This window comes from Gadus morhua, chromosome 16 (assembly GCF_902167405.1).
Source record: "Gadus morhua chromosome 16, gadMor3.0, whole genome shotgun sequence".
NCBI lineage: Eukaryota > Metazoa > Chordata > Actinopteri > Gadiformes > Gadidae > Gadus > Gadus morhua.
The window spans coordinates 17,221,316-17,247,949 of record NC_044063.1 but is presented as its reverse complement, the minus strand read 5'-3'; the positions used below and the strand labels follow the sequence as shown (position 1 = coordinate 17,247,949).

The 26,634-nt window shown below is 40.7% G+C and overlaps 5 protein-coding genes, 1 long non-coding RNA gene and 4 other non-coding genes across 14 annotated transcripts; 4 read left to right on the top strand and 6 right to left on the bottom strand.

Moving 5' to 3' along the window:
- Positions 1–219: 219 nt before the first annotated feature.
- Positions 220–2,753, top strand: im:7138535 (protein FAM98B). The gene is made up of 8 exons (XM_030381666.1): positions 220–483; positions 626–732; positions 826–945; positions 1,039–1,301; positions 1,421–1,501; positions 1,592–1,708; positions 1,823–1,969; positions 2,313–2,753. The coding sequence occupies exons 1-8, from the start codon at positions 440–442 to the stop codon at positions 2,490–2,492; spliced, it is 1,059 nt and encodes a 352-aa protein (XP_030237526.1). The 5' UTR covers positions 220–439; the 3' UTR covers positions 2,493–2,753.
- A 667-nt stretch (positions 2,754–3,420) lies between these two features.
- Positions 3,421–5,688, top strand: chchd2 (coiled-coil-helix-coiled-coil-helix domain containing 2). The gene is made up of 4 exons (XM_030381671.1): positions 3,421–3,512; positions 3,972–4,221; positions 4,720–4,927; positions 5,370–5,688. Exons 1-4 carry the CDS (start codon positions 3,463–3,465, stop codon positions 5,378–5,380), a joined length of 519 nt encoding a protein of 172 aa, XP_030237531.1. The 5' UTR covers positions 3,421–3,462; the 3' UTR covers positions 5,381–5,688.
- A 98-nt stretch (positions 5,689–5,786) lies between these two features.
- Positions 5,787–11,173, top strand: LOC115561528 (phosphorylase b kinase gamma catalytic chain, skeletal muscle/heart isoform). 2 transcript variants are annotated; one of them, XM_030381663.1, is made up of 10 exons: positions 5,787–5,974; positions 6,396–6,522; positions 7,987–8,165; positions 8,376–8,430; positions 8,508–8,573; positions 8,777–8,940; positions 9,444–9,534; positions 9,757–9,910; positions 10,095–10,220; positions 10,474–11,173. In XM_030381663.1, exons 2-10 carry the CDS (start codon positions 6,440–6,442, stop codon positions 10,738–10,740), a joined length of 1,185 nt encoding a protein of 394 aa, XP_030237523.1. In that variant the 5' UTR covers positions 5,787–5,974; positions 6,396–6,439; the 3' UTR covers positions 10,741–11,173. The 2 variants fall into 2 exon arrangements, with proteins under 2 accessions (XP_030237523.1, XP_030237524.1); XM_030381664.1 differs by having other exon boundaries at positions 5,800–5,974; positions 6,404–6,522.
- Positions 11,174–11,216: 43 nt separating this feature from the next.
- LOC115561535 (uncharacterized) lies at positions 11,217–14,486 on the bottom strand. Of its 2 annotated transcripts, none has more exons than XR_003979934.1 (7): positions 14,192–14,486; positions 13,856–13,899; positions 13,422–13,507; positions 12,796–12,890; positions 12,230–12,324; positions 11,900–11,966; positions 11,217–11,442 (listed from the first exon to the last, which is right to left on the bottom strand). It is a non-coding gene; the product is annotated as an uncharacterized LOC115561535 (long non-coding RNA). The 2 variants fall into 2 exon arrangements; XR_003979935.1 differs by having other exon boundaries at positions 13,467–13,507.
- On the bottom strand, positions 11,721–11,857 carry LOC115529006 (small nucleolar RNA SNORA15). Its single transcript, XR_003973433.1, has one exon. It is a non-coding gene; the product is annotated as a small nucleolar RNA SNORA15 (small nucleolar RNA).
- On the bottom strand, positions 12,509–12,645 carry LOC115529008 (small nucleolar RNA SNORA15). Its single transcript, XR_003973435.1, has one exon. It is a non-coding gene; the product is annotated as a small nucleolar RNA SNORA15 (small nucleolar RNA).
- On the bottom strand, positions 13,113–13,249 carry LOC115529005 (small nucleolar RNA SNORA15). The gene has a single exon (XR_003973432.1). It is a non-coding gene; the product is annotated as a small nucleolar RNA SNORA15 (small nucleolar RNA).
- On the bottom strand, positions 13,676–13,812 carry LOC115529007 (small nucleolar RNA SNORA15). Its single transcript, XR_003973434.1, has one exon. It is a non-coding gene; the product is annotated as a small nucleolar RNA SNORA15 (small nucleolar RNA).
- Positions 14,487–15,400: 914 nt separating the features above from the next.
- psph (phosphoserine phosphatase) lies at positions 15,401–19,277 on the top strand. Of its 3 annotated transcripts, none has more exons than XM_030381668.1 (6): positions 15,401–15,549; positions 16,258–16,401; positions 16,528–16,662; positions 16,886–17,031; positions 18,076–18,224; positions 18,312–19,277. In XM_030381668.1, the coding sequence occupies exons 2-6, from the start codon at positions 16,262–16,264 to the stop codon at positions 18,420–18,422; spliced, it is 681 nt and encodes a 226-aa protein (XP_030237528.1). In that variant the 5' UTR covers positions 15,401–15,549; positions 16,258–16,261; the 3' UTR covers positions 18,423–19,277. The 3 variants fall into 3 exon arrangements, with proteins under 3 accessions (XP_030237528.1, XP_030237529.1, XP_030237530.1); XM_030381669.1 differs by having other exon boundaries at positions 15,430–15,686; XM_030381670.1 differs by having other exon boundaries at positions 15,455–15,665.
- Positions 18,876–25,961, bottom strand: LOC115561531 (protein NipSnap homolog 2). Its single transcript, XM_030381667.1, has 10 exons — positions 25,802–25,961; positions 24,986–25,125; positions 24,854–24,899; positions 24,251–24,345; positions 23,151–23,221; positions 22,888–23,028; positions 22,191–22,222; positions 20,716–20,810; positions 20,133–20,216; positions 18,876–19,743 (listed from the first exon to the last, which is right to left on the bottom strand). The coding sequence occupies exons 1-10, from the start codon at positions 25,891–25,893 to the stop codon at positions 19,679–19,681; spliced, it is 861 nt and encodes a 286-aa protein (XP_030237527.1). The 5' UTR covers positions 25,894–25,961; the 3' UTR covers positions 18,876–19,678.
- Positions 25,962–26,634: the final 673 nt, after the last annotated feature.

The following is a 26,634-nucleotide window of genomic DNA, read 5'->3' as shown; positions in this document are numbered from 1 at the left end:
ACAAACGCAGCACGCAGCTGTACTTGAAAATAAATTCCCCACCCAGGTAACATCTTATGATGTTATATAGATCTGCCGCTCTTTAATAAAGACGCTCTTTTTTATAATGATTGTTTTTACTAATTTATGCATCCTTTTTTTGTTGAATAAAGAATGTCAGAGGTCCAAATTCGGACTTTGACTGGTTTGGTACCAATGGGGATGAGTGTGCATTTATGTGTGCAATGAGATGGTAGATTGTTGCTTCTAATCTGAATAATTACTTACTTGCAGAATTAAAAATTGATATCCATATTCTGCGTCACGAACCCCGGAAGTAGCAATATGCTAATAAACCACTCGCTGTAGTGACGAATCTTCACGTTGTAAACAAGGAAATGGATAGCTGCATGAACCCTGAACCTATATAGGTACATTGTTTCCTGCTGTAGGTTCTTCAATGGAGAGGTTTATAACAACGATATCTGCCATCAAGTCTCTTGGGTGGGTCAACATACGATACTCTGTTTGAACTATGTTTTGTCTGGCTATAGTTTCGTTAACTATTCAGCTGGTAGAACTATATTAGTGATTAAGCTAACGCGTAAACCCAGTTATTTAATAGCTATTCACTTGTATTCTCCAGTTACCCAGATACCGCATGCGTAAGACACTGCTGTTGTGATGAGCTGCCCTGTCCTCTGCTCTCCTGGTTGGTGGCAGAGCTGTTGGTGATCCACCCAGAGTTACAAGGTAAACAACAACTGAGATGTTTGTGTTCATAGTGTCAAGGCAGGAGCTGGTTGCACAATATTGCAATAAAAGCTGCAAACGTAAACATTTCAGATAATAAAAGGTCCATCCTGCTGGTAGGAGAACTGAGAGAATTATTGGAAACCATGCACTGTCCAATCACTATGCTGTCATCAGACACGCTAAGTCCTGCTCTTCTCAACAAGATCACTGGTGAGAAAAGATCTGAGGTTCATGCACCGTTCTTGCTTTGGTGCTTTGATTCACCCTACCCTCTAAAGAAAGCTTGTATATTTTCTGTTTCAGCGTTCCTTGTATCTGAACTAGAAGCAGCTCGTATACTTAAGTACAAGGCAGCACACCCTGATGACCAAACCAGTGCAGGTAAAACTGAATTAGAGCAGAGGGTCGAGGAGCCCACCCATCAAAACACAGAGCTCTGTCAGTCACTGGAAGACTGCAAGGTGGACATGGGCATGAGACGGGAAGAGATGTCCACAGAATTTGCCTTGCTGCTCCAAGCACTTGACATGGATGCCTCCTCTCAGTATCCAGATGTGTTGCAGGAGGTGAGACTGATGCTAAATGGGCTGCAGTTAATTAATTTATTTTTTTATTTTTTTTATTCAATTCAATTGTTATTTTTTAAAGCATACTGACACTCACTACAATTTACTGTTTGTTCAAGGTGGAGACGAGGATTGCTCAGTTATCATTAAAAGATATGAGTGATCCACTTCTTAATTCCAGTCTCAACTCAGAGCAATGGGTATGTTGGCATAGATTACTTTCTTCAAACCCAGCATACAAGTTATTCAGTTCCTAGCAATAAAACAATCCTTTGCTTTTCCACCTTCAGAGGCAGGTTGAAAGGATAAACCAAGTCTTGCTGAAAGAGTATGCATGTCGACAGCAAATGATTGTCAAACGCTTTGAGGTCACGCTGCAGTCTTTTGCATGGGGAGATAAAGGAAAGGTAAGCATACTTAAATGGCTGGCATAGATGACTTTGCTGTCCTAATTATTCAAATGAATCCTTTGGCTTCTTCTGATATTTTAGTGTATCCTGTGTATTGTTATTTGTCTACAGGGGTATGATCAAATACTCTCCTCAGTGCCCCCACTATCTTCTCTGGCACCATCATCTCAAGTGTCCATGCCTCTTCTGCTTGCTGCAAGAATGGATCAGTCTTGCATCCTGCCAGTTAAGGCTGGACCAAGTACGGCCATCTACAAGGTAAGGCGCAATGCAACATACAACTGTTTCCGTGGTTTAGAGTGATAATGTTTTTTAATTCCTGAAAAAAAATAAAGAAAATAATCAACTACAGCTACTCGGGTGGATGGATCGGAGGATAACACTTTATTAATCCCCAAAGGGAAATGTAGGTGTTTCAGCAGTATAATCAGACCGAACTGTGCAGATAAGATCCAGATAATACCTTGCTCTTGCCTCTTCAAGGATATAATGTTTCAACATTGCAATATATTATGTCATGATTTTTAAATATTTTGATCTATAACAAAGGTAGGATTTAATTTATTTTAGACGCCTACAACCATTGGCTTTTTGTTTTCAGGTACTGATGGGCAGTGTCCCCGACAGAGGCGGGCGGCCTGGGGAGATCGAGCCCCCCATGCCGCGCTGGGAGGGGAGACGAGAGAAGGGAAGGGGAGGAGGGGGAAGAGGAGGAGGAGGAGGGGGGGGGCATCCTCAACGAAGCAAATTCTCAGGAAAAAAGAAAGGGAAAAGGGAGTAAACTACTTTTTGGCAATTGCAACAAAAAACAGAAAAAAATCATGTATTCTTTTGAATTTATTTTTTCTAAGGGTATTTTATGATTTTGTAATCCTCTAAAATGAAAGATTTGTACTTCATATATAAAGAGCCATAGATTTAAATAAACATGCTTATGAAGGTTAAATATGCAATATTAATACTTTTGCGACCAGACTTTTTTTTAAATATATTTTGTAGACATTACAAAATGAATAAAGACTTGCCAATGTATGATGCAGAATTTTTGTACGATTTATTGTAAAATTTCCCTTCTTAAATAGTGTCAACTAGAGATTATTTATAACCGTGTTGTATATGATTCCACTCCATTACTAATGAGGAATAATACAAATATCCTCCAGTTTTTTTTTCACAAAAAAAACTGGACAATCATTAGGGATAAATGGCTGGTTAGCAATGGGAATCGGATAGATAATGTATTATGACAAAAATAATAATATATATAACACAAAGTCACATTTGGTCTGGCAAGGGTGGCACTGCATGATTTCATTATGGATGCATCAGTTTAGTTGAAAGAAGACTCATTTGATTTGTACAAATCATAAGCTTTTGTACGAAAGCATTCTTTAAAAATGTAGCTAAAACTTTTGAATAGTTTTTCTCCCTTTTATTTCATGAATGCTAAGACACTTAAATGCTACGAAATTATTCACCTACAAAATGTCAAGGAAATAGCTTCTCTATATAAAATGTTGCGTTACTATTATTCTACCTCCTTGGATGGCCCTTGTCTTTTATGTCCTATTTATGTTTATTTATTCAGTACTGTATTTCCATGTTCAAACCGGATGTTGCCCGTGTAATAGATAATGTAACACTCAGTCAGGAAGTTCCGGTTTATCAGAAGGTCAACTCCTGCTTCGCAGTAAACTCAACCTTAGTGCTTCTCAACTCAATCTTCGGAAACATTCATATTAAAAACAACCATGCCAAGAGGAAGCAGAAGTCGGGGCTCACGGATGGCCCCTCCAGCCAGGTAAGCCTACAAGACTGAGGATTTCTGGCAGTAGACGTTACGTAGCTGATGTAATGTGGCGGTGGCGGTAGGACAGCTTCTAGACGTTTTGTCAATGGAAGAGCATCCTTAGATAACAGGCTGTCGTAAACCCAATGATTAGATATCAAATGTAACTATTGTATATTACCTGGCAGATTTGAAAACCTTATTGAAAAAATGCCCAATTGAACTTCATAATTAAGATGTCCTTACGTCACAAGGTGTGAAGCATGGGATGCCTGAAACGTTTTTCATGCGCCCCTAACTTTACAACATGAGACGTTAGGACAACTGAATTGTAAAGCACTGAAATAACACGGAATATAACAACCAAAAGAGCATCATTGACCGCTTGGAAGAAGCTTGTGTGATCACCATGTGAGGGATCTTTTGGTGACTGTATACATTGTATTAAGGACATGTTCATTGTTGTTGCAGCCGGTCCCCACCACCCATGAGGGCAGCTCCTCCTCGCTCATATGCCCCAGTCCCCACCCAAGCGGCTCCATCTGCCATGGCTGCTCCAGCAGCAGCAGCAGCGCCCAGGCAACCTGGTATGTTTGCCCAGATGGCTACCACAGCTGCCGGGGTAGCAGTGGGCTCTGCAGTAGGACACACCATCGGCCATGCCATGACCGGAGGCTTCGGTGGAGGAAATTCAGAGGCTAAACCTGACGTCACGTATCAGGTAAATTAAGCAAGCCTCTTAAGAGATTTCAGATACCATTTGGGCCGGGCACAGTAGCAGAAGATTTGTCTGTATCCCTTTTGAGGGAGGTAGGCTGACTTACCTCACACAGAAAAATAATGAAAGCCAAACATAATGCTAGGATATGTGATCGAGCAATCCACTATCCGGCAGAACCCCATGGGGACAAGAATCGAAATGGGTGGAAACTGGAAATCATGTTTCCATCTACTTTCACAACATGAATCATGAGCTTTATGCTAGAGATGGTTGTGATCAGACACGGCAAAGAGATTGTTTTTCATGTTTTAATTGATTTGGTATTGGTCTCATAGACTTTCTGCACAGATATATACATTTGCAAATTGATGGCAATAGTGTGTCTAAGAAGTGATTGCTGTTCCTCTAGGGACAGTGGTAGGAGGCTAGTTCAGTCCCTTTTTTAAAATTCTTTGATTGTTTGGACACTATCATAACAATGAGCTTGGTGTTCCCCAGGAGCCTAACGCGGCACAGCCACAATACCAGCAGCAGCCACAGTCTATGTACCCACAGCAGCCACAGTCCATGTACCAGCAGGAGGCCCCACAGCAGCAGGCATGCTCCTATGAGCTCAAGCAGTTCATAGACTGTGCCCAGAATCAGAGGGATTTCAGTATGTGCGAGGGCTTCAGTGAGGTGCTGAAACAGTGCAAGTTTGCAAATGGTAAGTCGAAACTATGAGTTGCCTGTGTTTTAATGAGTGGGCTAAGACTTCTACATCTATTCTTAACTTTATTGAGAACCTGCTCCGATGCATGTGTACACATACACACACAGACAGACGTGTACAAGAAGTGTCCCCATCCATAGAGGATTGGCTGGTCGAGATAGAATTATACACAAATGTAAAACATTTCGGCTTCTCACCTTTAATTGCAACCTAAGCCTCAAGATAATGTACCTATTCGTTTGTATAGATGGAAAGTCAAAAGTTTAGCATTCACATTTTAGTTCTAACTAACAAATGTTGCAAAATCGTTTGCATACAATACCATAATCCCTTTCGCAGATTATTGTAAATACAAAATGTGTTTTGTTTTGAGAGTTTGTTTTTATACATGACCCAGAAATGACACTGTCTATAAAAATGTTTTTTTACTCTACAGGTATGTCCTGATGTTGAGATGTCTACAAGACTGAAAACGCTCTGTATGCCATAGCATACACTAGGCAGTTCATTAGATAATTAATAAGTGATCATTTATAATTTTTGCCACAGCATATATTCTATGACTTGGTCTTATAAATAGTGTTGATTATAATGTGGTTTGTTTTCACTTAAACATCGGTGTGATTTAATGAGCATCACTGCACATTTCACATTCCACATTTCATGTAGAACTCAATAAAGCTTGTTGATGATCAAAAATTGCTGTATTTGTGTACTTCATGAATTAATAAATGCCATGACCCTTGAAACAATGATCATGAAAGAACGTGTATTTTGTTATTTGAATGAACCTTCTATGAAAATGCGCTCAGGGTCGTGCTGTTTGGAAGTCGGCTGTTTGGACATTTATTTTTAGCAATCGGCATCTGACATTACAGCTCGCCCTTTGGGACTGCGGATAATCGGCCGCTCTAACGTGCAGCCGAACAACCCTATGTTTACGCGTCTAATGTTTTTACGTTTCTTACGCTATTAAGAGTTCAATAATGAAGAATTCCCGCTGTTCGTAAGAGTGCATCGGACACTTGCCAGCACGCTGAGGTATGTCACTGTCGTCTTCTCATTGGATTGAATCGTCATTGATTTATAAAAGGTCAAACGTATGAAGGCGAAAACGGAACAATCTGCTGTGTAATGTACGTCAGCCTCGTTTATTAATCACGTATTGTAATGGTTAAATAGATTTAGCTTTGCAACGCGATTCATTTATCGTGTTGTCCACGTACACTGTATCCAGTACGCATAGTTTACTCGCATGAAGATCATAGGAACATTAAAACATACATGAAGTTGGACTGTATAATATTCCATCATGCAGTGCATTTCCTAACATTCTTCTAGGTTCAGAGAATCGTTTTCGAGCTGTTATGAGTAGATAAAGTCGGTAGTGTATTTGATTTGTAATTAAACAGTCAAGACTACTATAACACATTTGTATTCTGTGTTGCTTGTCATTGGTCTGCTGTGAAGTCAAGGCACATTGTTGACTAGCTGTGTCACACCGAGATGACCAAAGAGGAGGACATCCCAGACTGGGTGGGAGCCCAGGAGTTCTACGACAAATATGATCCCAAGGAGATTCTGGGAAGGTATGCTCTCGGAAATACGGCTCAACATTCCCGGGACACCTGTTCGATGGACAATATCTTTAGTTTAAAAGCGTCTTGACATCGTTTAGGAACGTGTGTACAAATATACATACACATATATTGCATAAAGAATATATAGTATTCCAAACCTATGATTGGTTTTAGTTGTGTTGTGGTCACCCTTTTAAGCCTTCCTTTTTGTTTAACTTACTGTGCTTTTGAAAATTGTGTTAAGGTCATTCACAGCAGAAGGTTTAATGAGCATAATTGGCTGGGGCAGTGTTAATAGAACACGGTGTCCCTTAAGAGTAGCAGCTGTTTCTAATTGTAATAAATGGAAGCATGCTGCGGGGTCAGTAACCAGTGTACTCTTCTCTATGCCAAATACCCCTCTTTTAAGTTGAGTCACATGTTAAGTTAATTAAGAAAAGATAAACCAGTACATGTATAGCCTACCTAATTTGATCAGCCCCAAATCTGTCTGGGGGACTGCTGGACTGGAAGAATACAAATGTAATCAACAGTATATCGGAGCTGTCTGTTAAGTATTTATATAAAAAAAAAGGATTAAAAATGTACAATACATTTTTATTCTTTCTTTTACACAAAAAATATATAACTTCTAATTATGAAATCAATTCTTTTAGGTATTTAGGATTTCAGTCACACCATAAACGTTTGCGATTGATATATCAGGCTCATTGTCATTCCCAACCACTTTCAGATGGGTGTGCTGTTACGTAATCAAAGGGCCCCCCTCTGAGAGGGTGGGCATTCAACGAACTAGACTTGGTTTGGACAAAGGTTTAGAATGAATGGTTGCTTACGCTGATTCATTATGTAAAAGTTGGCTTGGATTCCCACAAGCAAGTCATTGGGTCACCCTATGAGGACATTTTGTCACCCTATGAAGGCCAATGTGTGCTCTGCTGGCATTCCACACGTGATAAGAGTTAACAGCTAGTAGGGGGACCAAGAGTCAGTAGAGCTACTGTATCCTTTATCCATTATATTTATACTATCAATGTTCCCATACTCAGTTCTAAGTGCCTCTGGATAATGGTGTCTTCTAAATGACGGTTTGAAGCAGTGCATGTGACAGTGACCATTACAAAGGAGATTCTAATGAACAGAGTCGCACATATACTCAATGGATCTTGGTTTTGAAAATCTGCCTCTTCTGACATGACAAGTGGGAGTGTCCACCTAGATGTGTGCTGGATAGATCAGTCTACCAGCGGACCCAGTGGAGTGTAGCAAACGTTGCTCATCTATCAAGCACCATCTAGGTGGACACGACCACTTGTGATGTCAGAAGAGGCAGATTTTCAAAAATGCTTGTAAAGGCTAATCTCCCTCACACCTGGTGGTATAATATGTCACTCTTAAGTAGATCTAACTATTAGATCTAATATATAACTAGCACGCTTGGTGTGTGTCGTCTGTCTCTCCCCATCCCATCAGGGGGGTGAGCAGTGTGGTGCGCCGGTGTGTCGACAAACTCAGCGCTCAGGAGTACGCCGTGAAGATCATCGACATCACCCCTTCGGACCAGCTGACCGGGCAGGAGATCGAGGAGATCCGGTCTGCCACTGAGAAAGAGATCGCCATCTTGAAGATGGTCTGCGGGCAGGAGAACATCAGTGAGCACTTTGGTTAATCCATGGTTCCATCGTTCACACATGAAAGTTGTCAGTCGATTTCTTTGTTCTGTCAAGGGATCGAAGCACAGTTGTAGAACCGCTCTTTGGTCTTTAATACAGTGATAAAACAAAACAAAAACATTTGTGTCACTATATATTATTGCATTACCTGAATATTTTCCAACGTTGATTCTTATTGCTTCTCTCCAGTTCAGCTCAAAGATTGCTATGAGTCCAACGCCTTCTTCTTCCTGGTGTTTGACCTGTAAGTGAAACAGAACTGATTCCCTGGTTCCAAATATTTAATGGAATCTTATCTTAATTGTTTTTCCTTTTTTGAAGGATGAAGAGGGGTGAACTTTTTGACTACCTCACTGAAAAGGTTACCCTCAGTGAGAAGGAAACCAGGTCAGAACCTTCATAATCTTATCATTATGAATTCTACTGTTTCACGATGATCTCTAATATCATAATCTAACCTTCTGTGGGAGTTCGATCTTTGATGCTTCTTGAGTCAATGTTATTCTTCAATGACTTCCTTTCATTCATTATCATACAATTGAATAAACGCTTGCTGAAGCAGTCTGATGAGGATGGTGTGTCCTCCACAGGAATATCATGCGTGCTCTGCTGGAAGTGGTCCAGTTTCTCCACTCCCAGAATATTGTCCATAGGGATCTGAAGCCTGAGAACATCCTGCTGGATGACCAGATGAAAATCAAACTCACCGACTTCGGTTTTTCTATACAGACCGAGCCAGGACAGAAGCTTTCCGGTTTGAGAAAATTCACTCCCAACACACAGCTGATGTGCACTTTAAAAAGTTTTTTAGTGGGCCAATGACAACCACAACAAAAAATTGGTGGACAAAAATATATGTGTTCTAAAATATAGAGGCACAAAATAAATGTGTTTAAGCTCTCTGAAAGAGGTCAGCCAAGTTCTTAAAGGTAAAGCTCTTTAGTGTTGAGTTTCCAGACCTTCTCACATGCGGTTCGCCGGCCCAACAAAGGTCAAATGTAACTGCTCACATAACATGTGTTTACTGCTCTGTTACTGAAATGTTCAGAGCGCGATGCATGCATCTTTTAAAGGGAACAACAGAAGTGGACTGGAAACTTGCAAGGCTTTTAATTAGACAAAGGTATAATTATGTAATATACATTTATAAATATTATTCTTAGTGTTTTTACTGTATAAACTAGCATGTAACTTTGCTACAACTTCAGACTTCCCAGTATGTTCATCTCTTCTTTGTGGATCTGCCTTTAAATCCAGAGGTGTGTGGGACCCCCGGGTACCTGGCCCCCGAGATCATCGAGTGCTCCATGAACGCCACTCCTGTGGGATATGATACAGCTGTGGACATGTGAGTTTCCAGAGACCTTTCCTATTCCGCATCCACTGGCTAAAAACAAGTGTTACGTGTTTTATCGTCTTCACTAGGCCCTTGACACTTCAAGGCCTTTTCTGTAGCCACGCAGTACACAATTTATTGCAGCTTATAACCCTGCAAACGTTCCCCAGGGGGATTGGTGAACTCCAGCACCCACTAAAGAGACCATGTCTGGCTCATGGGTTGTCCTTGCAGATGGAGTTCAGGTGTCATTATGTACACTCTGCTGGCGGGCTCTCCTCCTTTCTGGCACCGGAAACAGATGCTGATGCTGCGCATGATCCTGGGTGGGAAGTATGACTTCTCCTCTCCCGAATGGGAGGATCGCTCGGACACCGTCAAGGACTTGGTACGCTGTTCACTCGGAAGGAAGACCTATTTTTTTTTTTAATGTCATTTTGCAGCTGAGGCGGCCTGCTTTAGCGTCCCCCCCTCCCCCTCCTTGCCCCTTGTTAACTAGGTGTTATAAAACTTGCATCGACATTGTATGTATCACATTGTGCTGGACATTTATTAAATCATTACATTTTCAGATCTCCCGCATGCTGGTGGTCGATCCAAAGCAGAGATACACAGCCAGAGATGCCCTCAACCACCCTTTCTTCTCCCAATACGTGGTGGCCGAAGTACGACAGTTTACCCCTTACAGACGGTTCAAGGTGAGATGGCCGAATGTTTGCTGGACATTACACCACAGCAAACGAGTAAATTACATTGACATTTTTGTTATGGAAAAATTATATAGGCTACAAACAAGAATGTGGATTTCTGATTGGGCCATCACCTTAAGCGTTTTTGTGGCTAAAGGCTATGAAAATCGAGCACATCTGATGGCACATGACTATCTGCTTTCTATGGGATATTTATCCTTATTGCAGGAGCTATTGGCTTACATTCCCCTTTGTTCCCCAGGTCATTTGCATGACTGTCCTAGCCACAATGCGGATCTACTGCAATTACCGCCGCGCCAAGCCCGTTACCAAGGAGGTTATCAAGAGTGACCCGTACGCAGTCAAGCCCATCCGCAAGCTCATCGATGCTTGTGCTTTCAAGATCTACGGTCATTGGGTTAAGAAGGGCCAGGCTCAGAACAGAGCCGCTCTTTTTGAAAACAGTCCCAAGGTCATCCTGCTTTCCCTCGCTGCAGAAGCCGATGACTCAACCCTCCACACCTGGTAGTGAAGTACGGCTGTTACTCAGGAACTGCTTTGAGGGGATTATGTGGGGACACATCCCCACTCAGGAACACTAGGCGTTACCAGTGGCTAGCTCGGTAAAGAGGGCGTGCTCTTGATATTCAAGTATGGAGCAGAATACAAGGTAATGCAGTTGGAAGTTAACCAAAAATGTTAAGTAAAATGCATGGATATACTCAGTGTATGAGGGCACATACCACACTAGTTAATGGCAATTATCAGTCTGCTAGTATCAAGGGTTTAGCGAAGATGTTCAGTCTTTCCTTTCGACGGTTAAGTACAGGAGTTTTATTTTCAATGATCCCACCTGCATACTTGAAATCATGTTTAGAGGCCACCCATATGGATATGTACAATGTCAAACTTTACATTATATAAGTTGACAATTCAATAAACATGACTATTTTTGATCCATCCATCTCAATCTTTTTACCATTAAAAAAATTACAAACACATCAATGGTCTTTAGAAATGCATTTAATCCAATAATAGTCAAACTTTGCTGGACAAGATCAAAACAAAGAAAGGCTTAGCCAACGACATTCAAAGCCATGGGTTTCCTCGAGCCAGAACCCATGTGGATTCTCCAGTACTCAGAGCTCTAGTCACTCACTGCTGACTTCAGTGATGAGTTACACGTCGGCATGCTTAAATGTAATCTCCAAGCTGGATGGTTTCTAAGGGTCTGTGGGTATAAGGAGTACACTGTAGTCAATTATGGTGAATGAAATGACGTGTACAGTTTTGCATTGGCAAGTAATCTTGTGGTTACAAATGAGAATTTGTTACACAGGTTGAACCATCTGCATGTTAAAGTGTTCGTAATAGCAGAAAGCTTGATTAAAAAGACCACATGTGCTATCTTTTAGTCACACACACACACACACTGAAGCACTTCTATACAAAGACGGCAGGTAAGGCAAAGTAAAGAACAATGTATCTTAAGTCAACCAGGCTGATGACATTTGTATTCACGTTGACACTAGGATACAAATACGGAGCAGTACTCCTACCCTTGTAGAGGTCAGGTGTGAAAGGTTCTCTAGCATGGTGTCTGGCTGCATTGACCATTGAGAGGCTAACACAGAATTCGTCCACGCATCAATAACTTGGAACTTCATTTACATTAAAATATGAGTTACCTTTATCCGCCACTCATTTGGCAACTCAAGAGACACCATCCCGCTTCACGGCACTGGACTTTTCTTGCTACAAATGAGAATATGTAAAAAATTTGACACATGTTGAACAGTCAGTGCATGTTTGGGTGTTAGAGCAGAAAGCTTGATTAAAACGGTAGTGCGTGCTATCCATGTGTAGTGCTAAGCAGACAAATATAATTTACTTAATATATAGGACATGCCAACAACTTGATGTCTTTTTTTGTGTGAGCAAAACAAATAAATATAGATGCATCTAGGCACTCAAGACTGCAGGTGTCGTTTCCATTAACGATTTATAAAGGGCTTTACCACTGAAGTCCACTACAAATGGTTCCTTGAATAGTGTTCAATTCGGAGTTGTGCCATTGACAAGTAGGGGTTCCTGTCTGTTTCTGAACCTAAACCTGGAAACAGAGGCAATTAAGAATTAAAGGTTAAATTCCTTAGTGTACAAAACCCATACTCAAAAAGCGAACATTTACAACCTAACAATGGCAGATTGAGCCCACATTGTACCAAGAATACTCAGAAGTAGCAGGTAAGACACAGCACAGAAAAAACGGACTCTTGGCCAAACGGGCTGATTACATTTGTATTCACAGTGACACTAGGATAAAAATACAGAGCAGTACTTCTATACTTGTAGAGGTCATGTGTGAGAGGTTCTCTAGCATGGTGTCTGGCTGCATTGACCATTGAGGGGCTAACACAGAATTCGTCCACGCATCATTAACTTGAACTTTGATTTACATTAAAATATGAGTTACCTTAACCCACCGCTCATTTGGCTGGCCAGGAGACATCATTTTGTATACATACACTTGCACTAAATACTACAGCTGTAGATTCCATTCAAATAATTAGAAGGACATTACCTCCGACGTCCACGCCAAATGGTCCCTTGGATAGTGCTCAATTCGGCTATGTACCATTGACAATTTGGCGTTTCTGCCTGGGCCTTAACTTGAACCTGGAAAAGGGGAGATATTTCAATCAAATGCATGTCTTAATTCATGATTTCAAAATCCTTGAGGGACCCTTAATGCTCAAAACCCAAATATTTTCTACCCAACAATGCCCGATTGCACCCATGTTGTCCCAAGAATACTCAGTCTGAGTTAGTCAACCCGTGTCAAAGAGCAGGGGAGACACAATAACGTTACAGAACAAACTGAATAAGAAAGCTGGTTACATTTGTATTCACGTTGACACTAGGATACAAATACTGAGCAGTACTCCTATCCTTGTAGAGGTCATGTGTGAACGATTCTCTTGCATGGTGTCTGGCTGCATTGACCACTGAGAGGCTAACACAGAATTCATCCACGCATCAATAACTTGAACTTTAATTTACATTCAAATCCACCACTCAATTGGGGCCAGCCAAGAGCTACCAATCTGCCTCAATGCAGCCATCATTTTATTATTGAAGGCATATTATATATACACTGCCACTAAATACTACAGCTGTAGTTCCCATTGAAGATGTATAGGGTTTTACCACTCATTTCCACTCCAAATGGTAGTGCTCAATTCTGAGTTATACCATTGACAAGTTGGGGTTTCTGCCGGGTTCTGAAGTTGAAGCTGCAAAAGGGGAGATAATGTTGATCAGTTTCATGGTGTCGAATGACAGATTGAGCCCACGTTGTCCCAAGAATACTCGCTACAAGTAAGTTAAACGTGTCAAGGTAGGTAGAGAAGACACAATAACGTTACAGAACAAAATAATTCTTAGTCAAAAAAGCTGATGACATTTGTATTCACGTTGACACTAGGATACAAATACGGATCAGTACTCCCATCCTTGTAGCGGTCAGGTGTGAAAGGTTCTCTAGCATGGTGTCTGGCTGCATTGACCACGGAGAGGCTAACACAGAATTCGTCCACGCATCATTTACTTGAACTTTAAGTTATAATCAAATACAAGATTACCTTCATCCACTCATTTCGACCCGTCCAGAGCCACCATCACGGCACTGAAAGAAACGATTAGAATGCAGTATTAAAAAGGCTGCGTTCCCAGTAAGGCCTTGTATTCAGCACACGTGGTACTGCACTATGGATCGATATATTATAACATGGATCAAATCGACATGCACACTATTCTTATAAATGTGCATGGCTAAATAATTTTGTAAGGTTATTCGCTGAGATTACTCAGCCATACAGCGAATGGTGAGCGAGATTACTTGATTTTGGTGTCTGACTATGGTTGCCGTGGACATCAGCAACACAGCGTTCTACCATGCAATATAAAGTTATATTTACCTTTCTGCCGATCTTTGTAGAGAGACATGCGTTTTTCCAAGATGCCCACCTATCACCGTCTGGGGCTGCTTCAGCTTCTGGAGGGCCTGCAGGACCCTTAAAATGGGTGAGCATAACGGAGCTGGTTACTTTTTGTAGGACTTCTATGCTTGTTTTAACCACGTGTGTACGCAGGTCGAGGGTCGTCCGCTCTTCTTCTTGTTGTCAGATTCCGGCAGTTTGGACGCTGTCTAGCGTACTACTGCCCTCCACAGGTCCGATGATGAACTAGATTTCTACAAACAGTCCTGTACTGTGCAGGAACTGCAAAACTGCCCTGGAGATTAGTTTATGGTTCTCACAGTGTCCAAACGGGACACTGTGAGAACTCCAAGTCCCAACAGTCTACCGAATAATGCATGTCTTTCTGTCCTGTATTTTCTAAACTCCAGAAAAACATGTTTTACTGTCTCAGAACTCCCACATTCACATAAACCAGACACATATTTTCCTACAATGAATAAAAAGTGATTTGGCCCACAGTGACCCAGCCTTAATCTACAGCTTAACTGAATCCCTACAGGACTGAAAAGTGCAGGTACATCTTTTTTAACTTGAGATTGTTAAGAGAAATAGTGTCTACACCTTCTTTCTTTTCCCACCCTCTCTGCCATTCCATCATTAAGCCTTCTTTAATTATTTCTCTCAGCTCCTCTCCCCCAGGATATATGAACATCTACCTCTCTAGTCAAACTCTGTTTTTCAATCTGATCCACCCGCTCATTCCCCCAAATACCAGCGTGTCCCGGAACCGAGCAAAAGGTGATGTTAAAGCCAATTAAAAAAAATACAGTTAGGATGTCAGTAATAATATCAGCTCAATCCTTAGATTTCCCCCCTCTTTGGTCATCAGCTCTGGTGTGCACTGTGCTGGGATTGATTTTAGACTTCCGGGACCAGATGGGCGGGGCGTATGATTGTGGGCCTGGCACAGCACATTCCATATTTTGCGAAAATAGGGAGATGAAGTTTGTAGAGTAAGAATATACATATTCACAACTCTGTCTTAATAGCGACGTACTTAAATATATTAACGTAAGGGAGCTATTTGTATGCAAGCGCGGCCCTATGCGGTCGGCACATAATAAATATCCAATGCGGCCGGTAATAAATATCATTACATTTATTACACAGAGTACTTTCAAAAGTCAGTGATTAGTTAATCTCAGGCGTTGTGGGCGGGATCACTCGCCGGTTCTCTTTTGATTGGCTCTGAGCTCAGCCTCCATGCTTTCTCTCCCTCGCCACTAAACTCAATGACTTGTGAAAAGGTTCTGCCTTAGAAGTCCCTGCCTGTTATATCATCGTCGCTGTAACCAGTAAGTTCCAACAAGAAGTTGCTGAATACGTTAACTTACTTTGTGGATCGACCGTATTGCAGTCCGATTTTCGTTTTTGCATTTGCGAAGTGGCTGCACGTGAATCAAATAAAAAGGTTGTGCTTATTTCCATTCAGGTAACCATGCCATTCATAAAGCTAACGCAGATTCCACTAAAAGTTTATGTTCAAATTAAAATGTCTCTTACACGGATTGATGCATCGTTCGTTTGGAGTTGCAGGGAGTGTAAAATGGCGTGCTGATTATCAAGTGGCAGTGTTTAGTGTTTCTGCTCCATCTATTTTCTTTTCTCTCTAACCGGGTGACGCAACATCGCCAGACAATGTCTACCCAGGCCCATCAGTCAGTCAGAGCGGCCTGTTTTTGTCATGCATTCTTCAAATACTCTATCGCAATTCGTTATCAAGTGCAAAAGGAAAATGCAGATTTCCGACTGCCGTTTGGAAAATAGCCGCAGACCTACTTGCACAAAACGACAAGTAGATCTCCGGTTGAGAATGAAAGACCTGCTGTAACTACGTTTTCAACTCGTGACCAACCATTATCAAATGACTCAATGGATAATGGTCGATTCTGACTCTCTGTGACCCAGTTTAAAGCTCAAATGAAACGCTATACATGCAAGCTATTCGAATTCTAGTGTCGACAAATGATGGATGCTTTCCTCTTTTTTTTTCCTTTTTCTAGAACGATGACGACTCAATCCCAGACACAGGAGATGTTCAGGAGAGCAGAAGCTGTCTGCTTTGATGTAGACAGCACAGTTATCAAAGAAGAGGGCATTGATGAACTGGCCAAATTCTGTGGTGTCGGGGATGCAGTCACTGAAATGTATGTCTGATGCTTTGCCCTAAATTGGTGGATTTTGTCATTCACCATCACATTTCTCAGCCATTGTTCTATTCAGTCAGGTTTACACCATTTTAATATTGTATTTTGCTTCTGTAACCCCTGAAGGACACGTAATGCCATGGGTGGATCGGTCACATTCAAGAAAGCCCTTTCTGAACGATTGTCCATCATACGCTGCTCTAGAGAACAAGTGAACAAACTGATCACAGACCACCCCCCTCAGTTGACTGCAGGTATTAAGTAAGTGTGTGTAGATCACAATTGGTTTCATTTATATTTCCTATCCTAAAAAGTTGTGAATGTCATTGTAAATTATGAATCACAACACATATTAGAATGACTTTATATAATGTACGTATTATGTGAGATCTGGTAAGATAAGGAAAATTCAACATTAGATTATACCACACCCTGTTTTCTCCTTATCAAACTGGGGGTTCTCATTGAGCTTTTGTCTCTCCAGGGAACTTGTGGACCGGCTTCACGAGCGCAATGTCAAGGTCTTCCTCATATCTGGGGGGTTCCGCTGCATCGTTGAACATGTAGCGACTCAACTCGATATTCCTCTCGACCACGTCTATGCAAACAGGCTCAAGTTCTACTTCAATGGTAAATGATCACTCGGTATTTAGTCATATCAAGCTTTATCAATCACTGGTTCCCATAGGATTCATGGAATCAATAACTTCTAACTTATTTAAGCCACCTGTGTAGAACAGCTGGTGTATGATGGTTTGATGGTGTACTTCTATGCAACAACCAAAAGCAAGCAATGTTTTTCTTGTTGTATCGTTTGTCTGGGAAATGGTAGATGGGACCCAAATAAAAGTTTGCAAGACTTTATTCAAAGGGTGGACACTGAACATGTGCAGCAGCTGCCTCAATGTAGCGGACCACAGGTTTAAGGAAACAGAGAAGACTAGGTCTACTTCAAGTTTGTACTATTTAGTGACGTCTTTCAGTGAGGTTGCAGATTAACCAACAGAATACCCCCACCCTCCCTTTCCAACGACATAGGAGAAGCTACGGTGGCCTGTAAGTTGCCGGTAGGTACTACCAAACTGTCGTCTACAACAAAAGGAAGTAGCAAAATGTCAAGGGAGGAGGTTCCTTGATGGATTGGTATTTTATTTTGTAATTTAGTCTGATATGTCACTTAACGTGATATGGCAATTATGATTACAAATATAAAACACTTCCTCTCTAGAGTCGTTTGTACGTTCTGGGCTACTGTAGAAATATGGTGGTGCAACAGGTGCTTCATATGTAGAAATAAAGGGCTCATGCTAACGTAAACCCATTCTTATTTTCATTGGTTTATACTCTTAAACACCCGCTAGATTCCACTCAATTCTACACACTGCACCTTTAATCCTGCCAAGGAAATGTTGAACTCAAAGGCGAGCAGGAGAAACGCTTTCATTTGCATGTGGGTTTTTCCTTTTATCAGTTATGATTAATTATATGAAACTTATTGAAGAACTCAAAGCCAGGTCATGCTTTGTAATTTTTCAACATTTTATTCACCACGCTATATCTTTGAAACTAATAACACTAATAATACAAATAATTTATAACTACATTATTACCAAACAATAATGCTAGCCATACTGGGTCCCTTTAAAGAAACATGCACATGGTTTGTTATTTCAGGTGAATACGCAGGGTTTGACGACAGCCAGCCCACAGCAGAGAGTGGTGGGAAAGGTCGTGTGATCAACATGCTGAAGGAACAGTATGGCTTCAAGACGGTGGTGATGATCGGAGATGGGGCCACTGACCTGGAGGCCTGCCCCCCTGCTGTGAGTGTCCTGTCGGACTGCGCTTTGATGCACTTATGTTTCTCTTATAATCAATTGAGAAACACGTTTGCTGTCTTTGCTTTTCAGAGTGCCTTCATTGGATTTGGTGGGAATGTCGTTAGACCACAGGTCAAAGAAAGGAGTTTGTGGTATGTCACAAGTTTTGGAGAACTACTTAAGGAACTGGAGAAGATCTAGAAGGAACAGCTGCGCTGGTACTCTCTTTACTATGGTTTATGCACCTTATGGTGTGCCTTTATTTGTTTTATCCAGTGTGTTTTCTGTCAAGATTTTTTTATCGATAAATGTTTGCACTACAATAGTGAGTTAATTTAGATATTTTAGGGGGTTGTTCCCCCCCCCCTATTAATTTTTATACTAGAGAATGTAACTAATTACAATAAACCACAAACTATATATTTAAGGAGTTCAGTATTTTGAGCACTTTTTGCATCAACACTTTAGTAAAAGTCATGAAGAAAAATGTGCAACGAGCAAGAAATGTTGAACATCTGTATGAAACCTAAGGAGTATAAAAGACAACTGCATATTTATCTGTCAAGTAAGGTGGTGTGTGTTTACCAGCAAGGGAACAGTATTAACTATTAGTTAGGGCTAGTGTTAGTTAATTAGTGACAAGAACACGTTGCATACACTTTTTTTCCATGTTTATTCAGTAGGTGACACAAAACTTAAAACCGTTTTATCGCCATGCTTTAAGCATGTTATAACCAATAACACATTTTTCAAACGTAACATGCAATCTTGACAAAGTGAAAAATAAATAAATCCTTTTTCACCAAATTAAATCAAAGTTTGTTTGTTTTTTTACTGATAAGAAAAGCCAGATACATATTCAGTGCCTATCGCAACATGCTGCAATTAAAATGATTTGACCTAAATCTGTATGCTCAAAGGAATATACAATGGAGAATTTAATGTTTAATATACACTGATGATTGCCATGTTAGTATATGTGCCACTTCGCAATGTACATACATTATGCAATGTTAATATTTACATAACATAATAAATAGCCACTGCATTATAAAATGAGTGTACGTAGCTTTTTCATAACTTACAACGGTAACTTCCCATTCATCACGCTATAAAGGGGATTCATTTGTTGTAATAATAGGACCCAAAAGGACAGCTTTATGGTACTTCTTTCTGTTTTTGGCTCACAATACAATCCGACAAAACACTTTAGGGCCACGGTTGCCATTTCACTGACAATGAAAGTAGTATTTCTGTAGTTTATCTGCGTTCTGTCTTTGATGCTATGTTTTGAATAAGTAACAAGAGTTGGCCCTCCTAAGAACCAAAAACCAATAACTTTGAAGGGAGGATGTGTTGCTTGGCAACAGCGAGGAGTTTGAAACCTGTGATGGCAGTGATGTTCATAACGGATAAAGCATTCCGGAAGTTCTCATTGGGTTTCAGACGGCTTCAGTTTACTTCAGCGGGGACGCCTTAGTCGGGATCATGATCCTGGAGTCCATGTGCTGAATAAGAGGAACTGGAGAAAATGGAAAAAGGTTGAAAAAATGGAGGACTACAGATTTCTCACACCCCAGAAATCGTGTTGTGTAGTCCAGAGTGGAGAGTTAAGGGCTGATTATGGTCCCACTTTCCCGCAACCCAAGGGGGTTACGGATCCCTTACGTCGTTGCGGACCCTCCTTGCGTCCACCGCAAGGGCCTGACGTGCGCCTCCCAAATTGTAACCTTCCGTCGAGGTGACTCGGCAGCAAGGGCTGAGATTGGTCTGCTTACTAAAACCGACGCAGAACCATAAAGGTTCAAGACTGCGTCGGAAGTGTCTGCTGGGTCATTGCGTTGGAACCATAATCAGCCCTTTACGCAATGTTTTTCCTTCCTTCATTGTTTGTGGTGGCATTGTCCTCACCTGTGTAATACACCACCTCGTCCCAGCCTTCGTGCTGCCATGCAGCGTTCCTTGTGTTTTCCCTGGATTGGAGGTCTTTGTAAGCTGCAACGACAAACACCCAATCACACCAATGCTGTATGCATTGATTCAATACTCTAAGAGCTGTCCGCCAATATCGTATGACATATCTCAAAGTTAAACATATATTTAACATGCCAACAAAGCATTGGGATATATTTTAAGGATTTGAGTAGATCACGGATAAGCACATTACAGGCTTCATACAACTGGAAAGGGATTATATTGTCTGACAGTAAGTAGTCACAACCAACCAAAATATAAGCTGTAGTGGAGGCCATGTTAATTACATTTGGATATAAAATAAATATTACACTTTAGAATTGTGTTTTGCACACAGAGGTTGAAGAACCCCTATTATACAACCAGGTGCGAGTGTGATTAGCCATTACATGCAGTTTCTAAAACTGCCCTTCCCTGTGCCTTGGTGACATCAGACAGTTTGTGAAACAGCTTGTAAGGGCTTATCACATCACCCCTATTAATTAACTTGAATTTATATGCATCACTGCATGCATCTTACCCCAAAGATGATGCACCATATAGAGGTTTCCGATCTGGGAGAAGAAGCCGCCTACCGCCTCACTATTGTGCTGGCGATAGCCGATGGCTCTGGCCCTGCAGAGAGAAACCGGTTGCATCACAGACCCAATTAGGTCTTTCCACTTCGCAGAATTTGTTATTATTGGAGACCACAGAGAATTAAGGTTGCATTGTCTGAGATCGGGCCCCTCCCAGATAGTAGGTGGAAGACTGTCAGACTTAAGCAAACTCAATGAAGGCGTTCCGTCAGGTCTAACTGGCTGTGTAACAGTGTGAAGCCAACCGGTTAAGCTCTGTGGCGTGAGTGGGAGGGGTTTGGGAGCGTTGATAGTACGATTATTTGAAACAATGGAGGTACAGCCAGCATTTTTTATTTTTTTGATTATGGGTTATAGGATGTCATTTTATTGATGTAATTATTGAACTCACCATTGATTAGCATTGACTACAGATGGGTCCAAATTATTTTAAGCTACGAATTTGTTGATGTTACACATTGAGACCTTAACAATCATAATGTATTGTTATTATTATTATTATTATTATTATTATTTCTTCTGACTGTCTTGCATTGGGAGAAAGTGTGCATTAGACCAGAATGTTTTATATATTGTTTAAATATTTATTACCCAAAGAAAATAAGATAAAGTAATTGAAATTATACCAAAAAGACAATTATATCATGCTTTGACAAGTGATTTAGCAGAAACAGCATTCAATGTTTCTCCATTAGTATATTCCCTTTTTTCGTTGCCATAAATTACTTTAATGATTAATTGAGTCAACGTTTGAAATGCTCAAACCTCTCGTTTCATTTCAGGGTTGTATTTGAAACCATTATATAATAATGGTTTCTATCTAAAATAAAAATAAAAAGGAAAACATTATTAAAAGCAAGGTTAAAAGCAAGTTAAATTGAATAGCTCAAATTGTGTTTACATTGCAGACAAATAAAAGGCTATAATGACACATACATCTTATCTTAGTTGGAAGTCAGTTCATCACCATAACTCTTTACTTAGCAGCTAATTTATTTATTTTAGAGAAGCCAATATGTGGGTTTCAATTGTATGAATTTTAACCATAACAATCTTATTTGAGTAATTTAGCTAATGATTTATCTTTCGTGAAAAGGACTTGTGATAGTGATGCTTCGACTCAAGGAAGCCATCAGGTAGGTGGCCATGTCACACAGAGCACCAAAACGAAAAGGAAGGGAACAGAACCGGGATGCGGGGAGTGGAGCACCCTGGCCTCTGCACCACCCTAGCCTCTCCATCCCTAGTCTCTGGACCACCCTATCCACCACCACCACTAGGCCGGGAGCCAAATAGAAACATATCAAAATAGGCTCCGTCTGGGGAGTGGTTCCTATTAATGAGGGAGAACTGGTTTCATGTGATCCAAGTGTTCTGTAAGTACAGTGAAATAGAGAAAGAAATCAGGCTGTCTTACCAGTAATTACCCCACTCAATCATGGTTCCAGGCTAGGGAGAAAAAATGAAAAGAATCTTTAAGCAGAGGATCACCAGTCCTGATGAATGTTGTACCTTAATAAAAAGGCTTCAATGATGTGTTGCATAACTTCACCTTTAGGATCGCTACAATTATTTTCTGCAACAAATGTGTGCAACAAGTTCCTCAACATACGTTTCTCAGTCTGTGATAATGATTCAGGGACATAACCATCTAATGTATGAGGAATTATAATTTAAGTTAAAAAGGCATGCAAGAGGGGAAGACTTTGAAATTAAATCGTTCTTTGGAGAAAAAACAAACAATGGATACGGTTGAAATCTCCAAACACAGGTCCAGACTGAAATTAAAGGGCATCACAGTGAAAAGGTCAATAAAGGTTCAGTTACATGCCTTACCTACATGCCTGGCCCTAATTCTCATTATCATACACAGCATCCGCTGAATACATAAAAAATAAAATCAATGTATAACTTGTGGTGTAACTAGGACCTTCTTTTATATTTGCTTAAGGAAAACCAATCAAGTGTATGTCAGTATCACATAAGTAAATGTTTCGTCAGACCAGATCTATTAGGCTACAGTATTTATTCACAACACTCACTAGGCCTTTCCAGACATTGAATACAATGCCCCCCCCCCCCCCCCCCCCCCCCCCCCCCCGTCAGCTGCTCACCCTGAGCTGGTAGGACCTGAGCTCATAGATGTTTGGGCCTTCCCGGGGAACCGGCTCGTTCCAGAAGCTGAACTCGAGGAGGAGCTGGTTCCTACGAGACAGCAGCATCTTACCCCGCTCCTTGCGGTACTCCACAAACTCCTGGAACAAAAAATAAAACAGGTAAATCCATAGATAGAATTCTGCAACACATTGTTGGTCAGCCATTGCTGGTGGACTCAATAACATTGATAGTAAAACACAAGTGACATGTGAGGCCGTACCTTGTTTTCCCTGAGCTTGGTCATCACTTCTGTAAGAGCTGGGTAGCCTCCTCTGTAGCGCCACAGGTGGACTGAAGCAAAACAGAAGCAGCATTTAACAGACGTGGAATGGATGATTGCATTTAAAGAGTTAAGGTCGGAGGGCTTCAGTATACAAAGCATACTGAAGTTATCCGTACATGTTTTTATTACATCAAGATTAAGATTCGGGTCTCGCAATCCAAACTTCTTTACCATTTACATTCTCATTTAGCAGCACAAAGCCATTTTGACACCGGTTAAAATGAAACAGGGAATGCTTGTTTAAAATGAACACTCACGCGAGATGGATGTAACTAATAAATGTGCACGTATATATCGAGCAATGTTATTATACACAACAAGGGTCCGCTCCATGGTCATTTCTACAGCGGCTCCTCCGTGCCCAACACACCAATAGAGGTCAGTAAAAAGTCAACAAAGTCCAAGAATAGCCGTCTCAGAATACACCAAAGAAGCCCCGAAGGAAACCACTCGAGATCAACTTAAACTATGCTGCAATGAAATAATGTGTGTAACATGCAAGCAAAATAACATGAAAGAGCACCTATTATGCTTTTTTTTACTTTTATGACCTATAAACGTTTTTATAATGATTTATAGTCATGTTTAACCATACTAAAGTGTCAAATAATGACGTACATGCATTTAGACGTATTCACTGCTAACCGTCTGGGGCGGCTGTGCAGAGCGCTTAACACTAGGGACGCCGGTCGCCATTAACTTGTTCAAATTTCCGGGATTTATCTACATAGGTCAATCCGGATTTTCCATGTGTGGTAATGCTGCAACATGCTCTTCCAGAAGGTAACCAATCACAAAAGAGTGGGGTTGGCAGGAGGTGGGCGCGGGGGCGGAGAAGGACGAAGCCGAGTGTTGACAGAGAATGCTGAAAGCGCCCAGATGAGAGGAGTTTCCCGAAAATCTACATCGTTTTTTTGTACTGTGATTCGTGTCAGGTTGCTCTATAGGAGTCATTAATAAGAAATTAAGACCAGAAAAGGAGTACAATAGCAGATCTATAAACATTAATTTGTGCTGGTGATTGAACACAGTCCTACCAGCCTGATCCTGCTCTCCATACCAGGTGTTCCAAGTCCCCACGAGCTCACAGGGGTAGTACTTATCAGCATGGATGGCTGGCAGGATCTCCTCACTGAGGGCAATGAACAACAGCACTACATTTGTAACGTCATCTCTTTAAAGTGTGATTTAAAGAGCCACTGACAAATTGAAGGACATCCATAATGTAGTTAAACTATTGGAGACTTGCATTGATATATGTTAGGTTATTATACATGATCTTAGGTGAATGTAAGTATTCATTCAGATAATAAATAAGGTAGTCGGTTCATGTCTTTTTCCATCAAGTAGTAGTTTAAAAGAGGTGTATATGTGGATTAGAAGCAGAGTTCCTCTGGGTCATCTTAAGTAACAGCCAGGGTATTCTTTGATTGGCTGAAGCCAAGCTGGCATGCCAATCAACTCACAGGAATAGCTCTGTTGACATTTTCAACACAGACAAATACTAGACTATTACTATTGCTATTATTTGACCAGGTCTCATAATAAAATGCTTTAACTTCTGCTGCTGCCGCAAGCTAATACTAATATGATTATAAATAAATAGTAGAAACTTCTAAATAAAACATACAAACACTTACCATATTTTATTGTATGCATCAAGGCACTCAGGCTTGACATTGTGAACTGCAAATAAAATTAGGTTATAAAAAACAAATGTGTGTTGATGATATTAATATTGATATTAAATAACACTCATTAGAGTGACTTACACTGGATTTTGTACAAGTTGCTTTCCTCATTCTTGGTCAGCAGGTTTGCATGTGCATCTTTCCTGGGATCAACTTTCCTTACAAAGAGAGATTTGAACCAGCTGTCCTCTTTGTATCTGGTGCTCGATACGGCCAGGCCTCTGCAAATTAAATCAAATCAAACCACTACAAAAAGAACTATGAACAATATCCTATCAAAAAGTTGTATAATGTTCCTATAATAGTTATATCCTTTTTTTTTTAGTAGCCTGATTATTAAGGCCTTGAACCATGTCAAGTGCAGCCATAATCCGTATTAGTGTCATAATGTTGCCCATTGTACATCATGGACATGTTCATAAGACCTTCATTACATATTAGTATTTACTATGACCTTATATCATTGCTTCGTTTTTTTTCTGGGCAAAGGTTAGACAGGTCAATGCCATCTAATATGTTTAATAAACATCTAATTTTTACATGGCAAAATCATAAGAAATCAACAACATGACCTTGAGCTTACGAAGCTTCAACATTAGAGACCAACATGCATCTCAAATGATGGACCTGTCCTTTATAGCAAAGGTACGAGTTGTCATTTCTTCTACAACTCACTGAAGAGACACGTAATAGTTTAAGCTTGGTTTGATCTTGCCAGAAGCACAGTGGCTAGAAGGGCTAGCTTCTCGTCAGAAGCATAGTGGCTAGTAGGCTAGCTTCAGTGCCTTCCCCTGTACAGGAGGGTTAGCGGGACACGGTAGCACTTTAATAAAGTCCGGAGACTTACACAATGCCAACGTCAAGCACAACATACATACAAAGCGATAATGGTCCAACCTGCTCAAAATGACGGCATGCCCTGCGGAGTTGGCCATGTTATTGGCCAGATATAGGCCATTGCTTATTCTCTGAAGGACTCGGGTCGCCATCTTCCAGCTGTAAGTGAAGAAAGTCGCTCCCTCTGCTATCCACAGGGCGGCGGTAGTCCGCCATGCTTGGTTGGAGTGGTTTGGGGTGCGATGCCTGGTGCTGAAAACACATATTTTCATCATCCGAGACTTTTTAGGAAGGCCTAATTCACCTAATTTAAGACAATTCCATTAATTCATAAACTATTTTGGAATCGTCGTTAGTGTCTAAGAGGTAATGCAGTGAAACATATCTAGATTCATCCATATTATTAAAGCACTCGACATGAGTGCATTCTTGTTTGTTATGTTTTTTATTTTATTTTTACCAAATAAAGAGCAGAACTGTTGCAATGGCATTTTGCCCTATATGGAAAGATAAATGGTTGCTGTATGAAGGAATTCAGAAGAACTGATTTATAATATAAAATACGCAAAGTGGAGCCAGTCAATCCGTGGTCCTATAAGGAATGCCTGCCATTCTTGGATTAAATCAAACAGTTGGACAGGTTTGCTGTAACATTTAATGAAATCAATCAAAAGGTAGGTCTACACAAGGATACTTTTTGCGTGCTTCAAAAGAAAATATTTAATATTGCACTTGAGACAGATTTTTATCATTATCCTTTGGCCTCTGTCTGTAGTTGTCTGTGTTTCTGACTCTCTCTTTCTGCCTCTGTCTCTGTGTCTCACATTCTGCCTCAGTAGCTCTCATTCTGTCTCACATGAAACCAGTCTGTCTGTGTGTCTGTCTCACTCTCT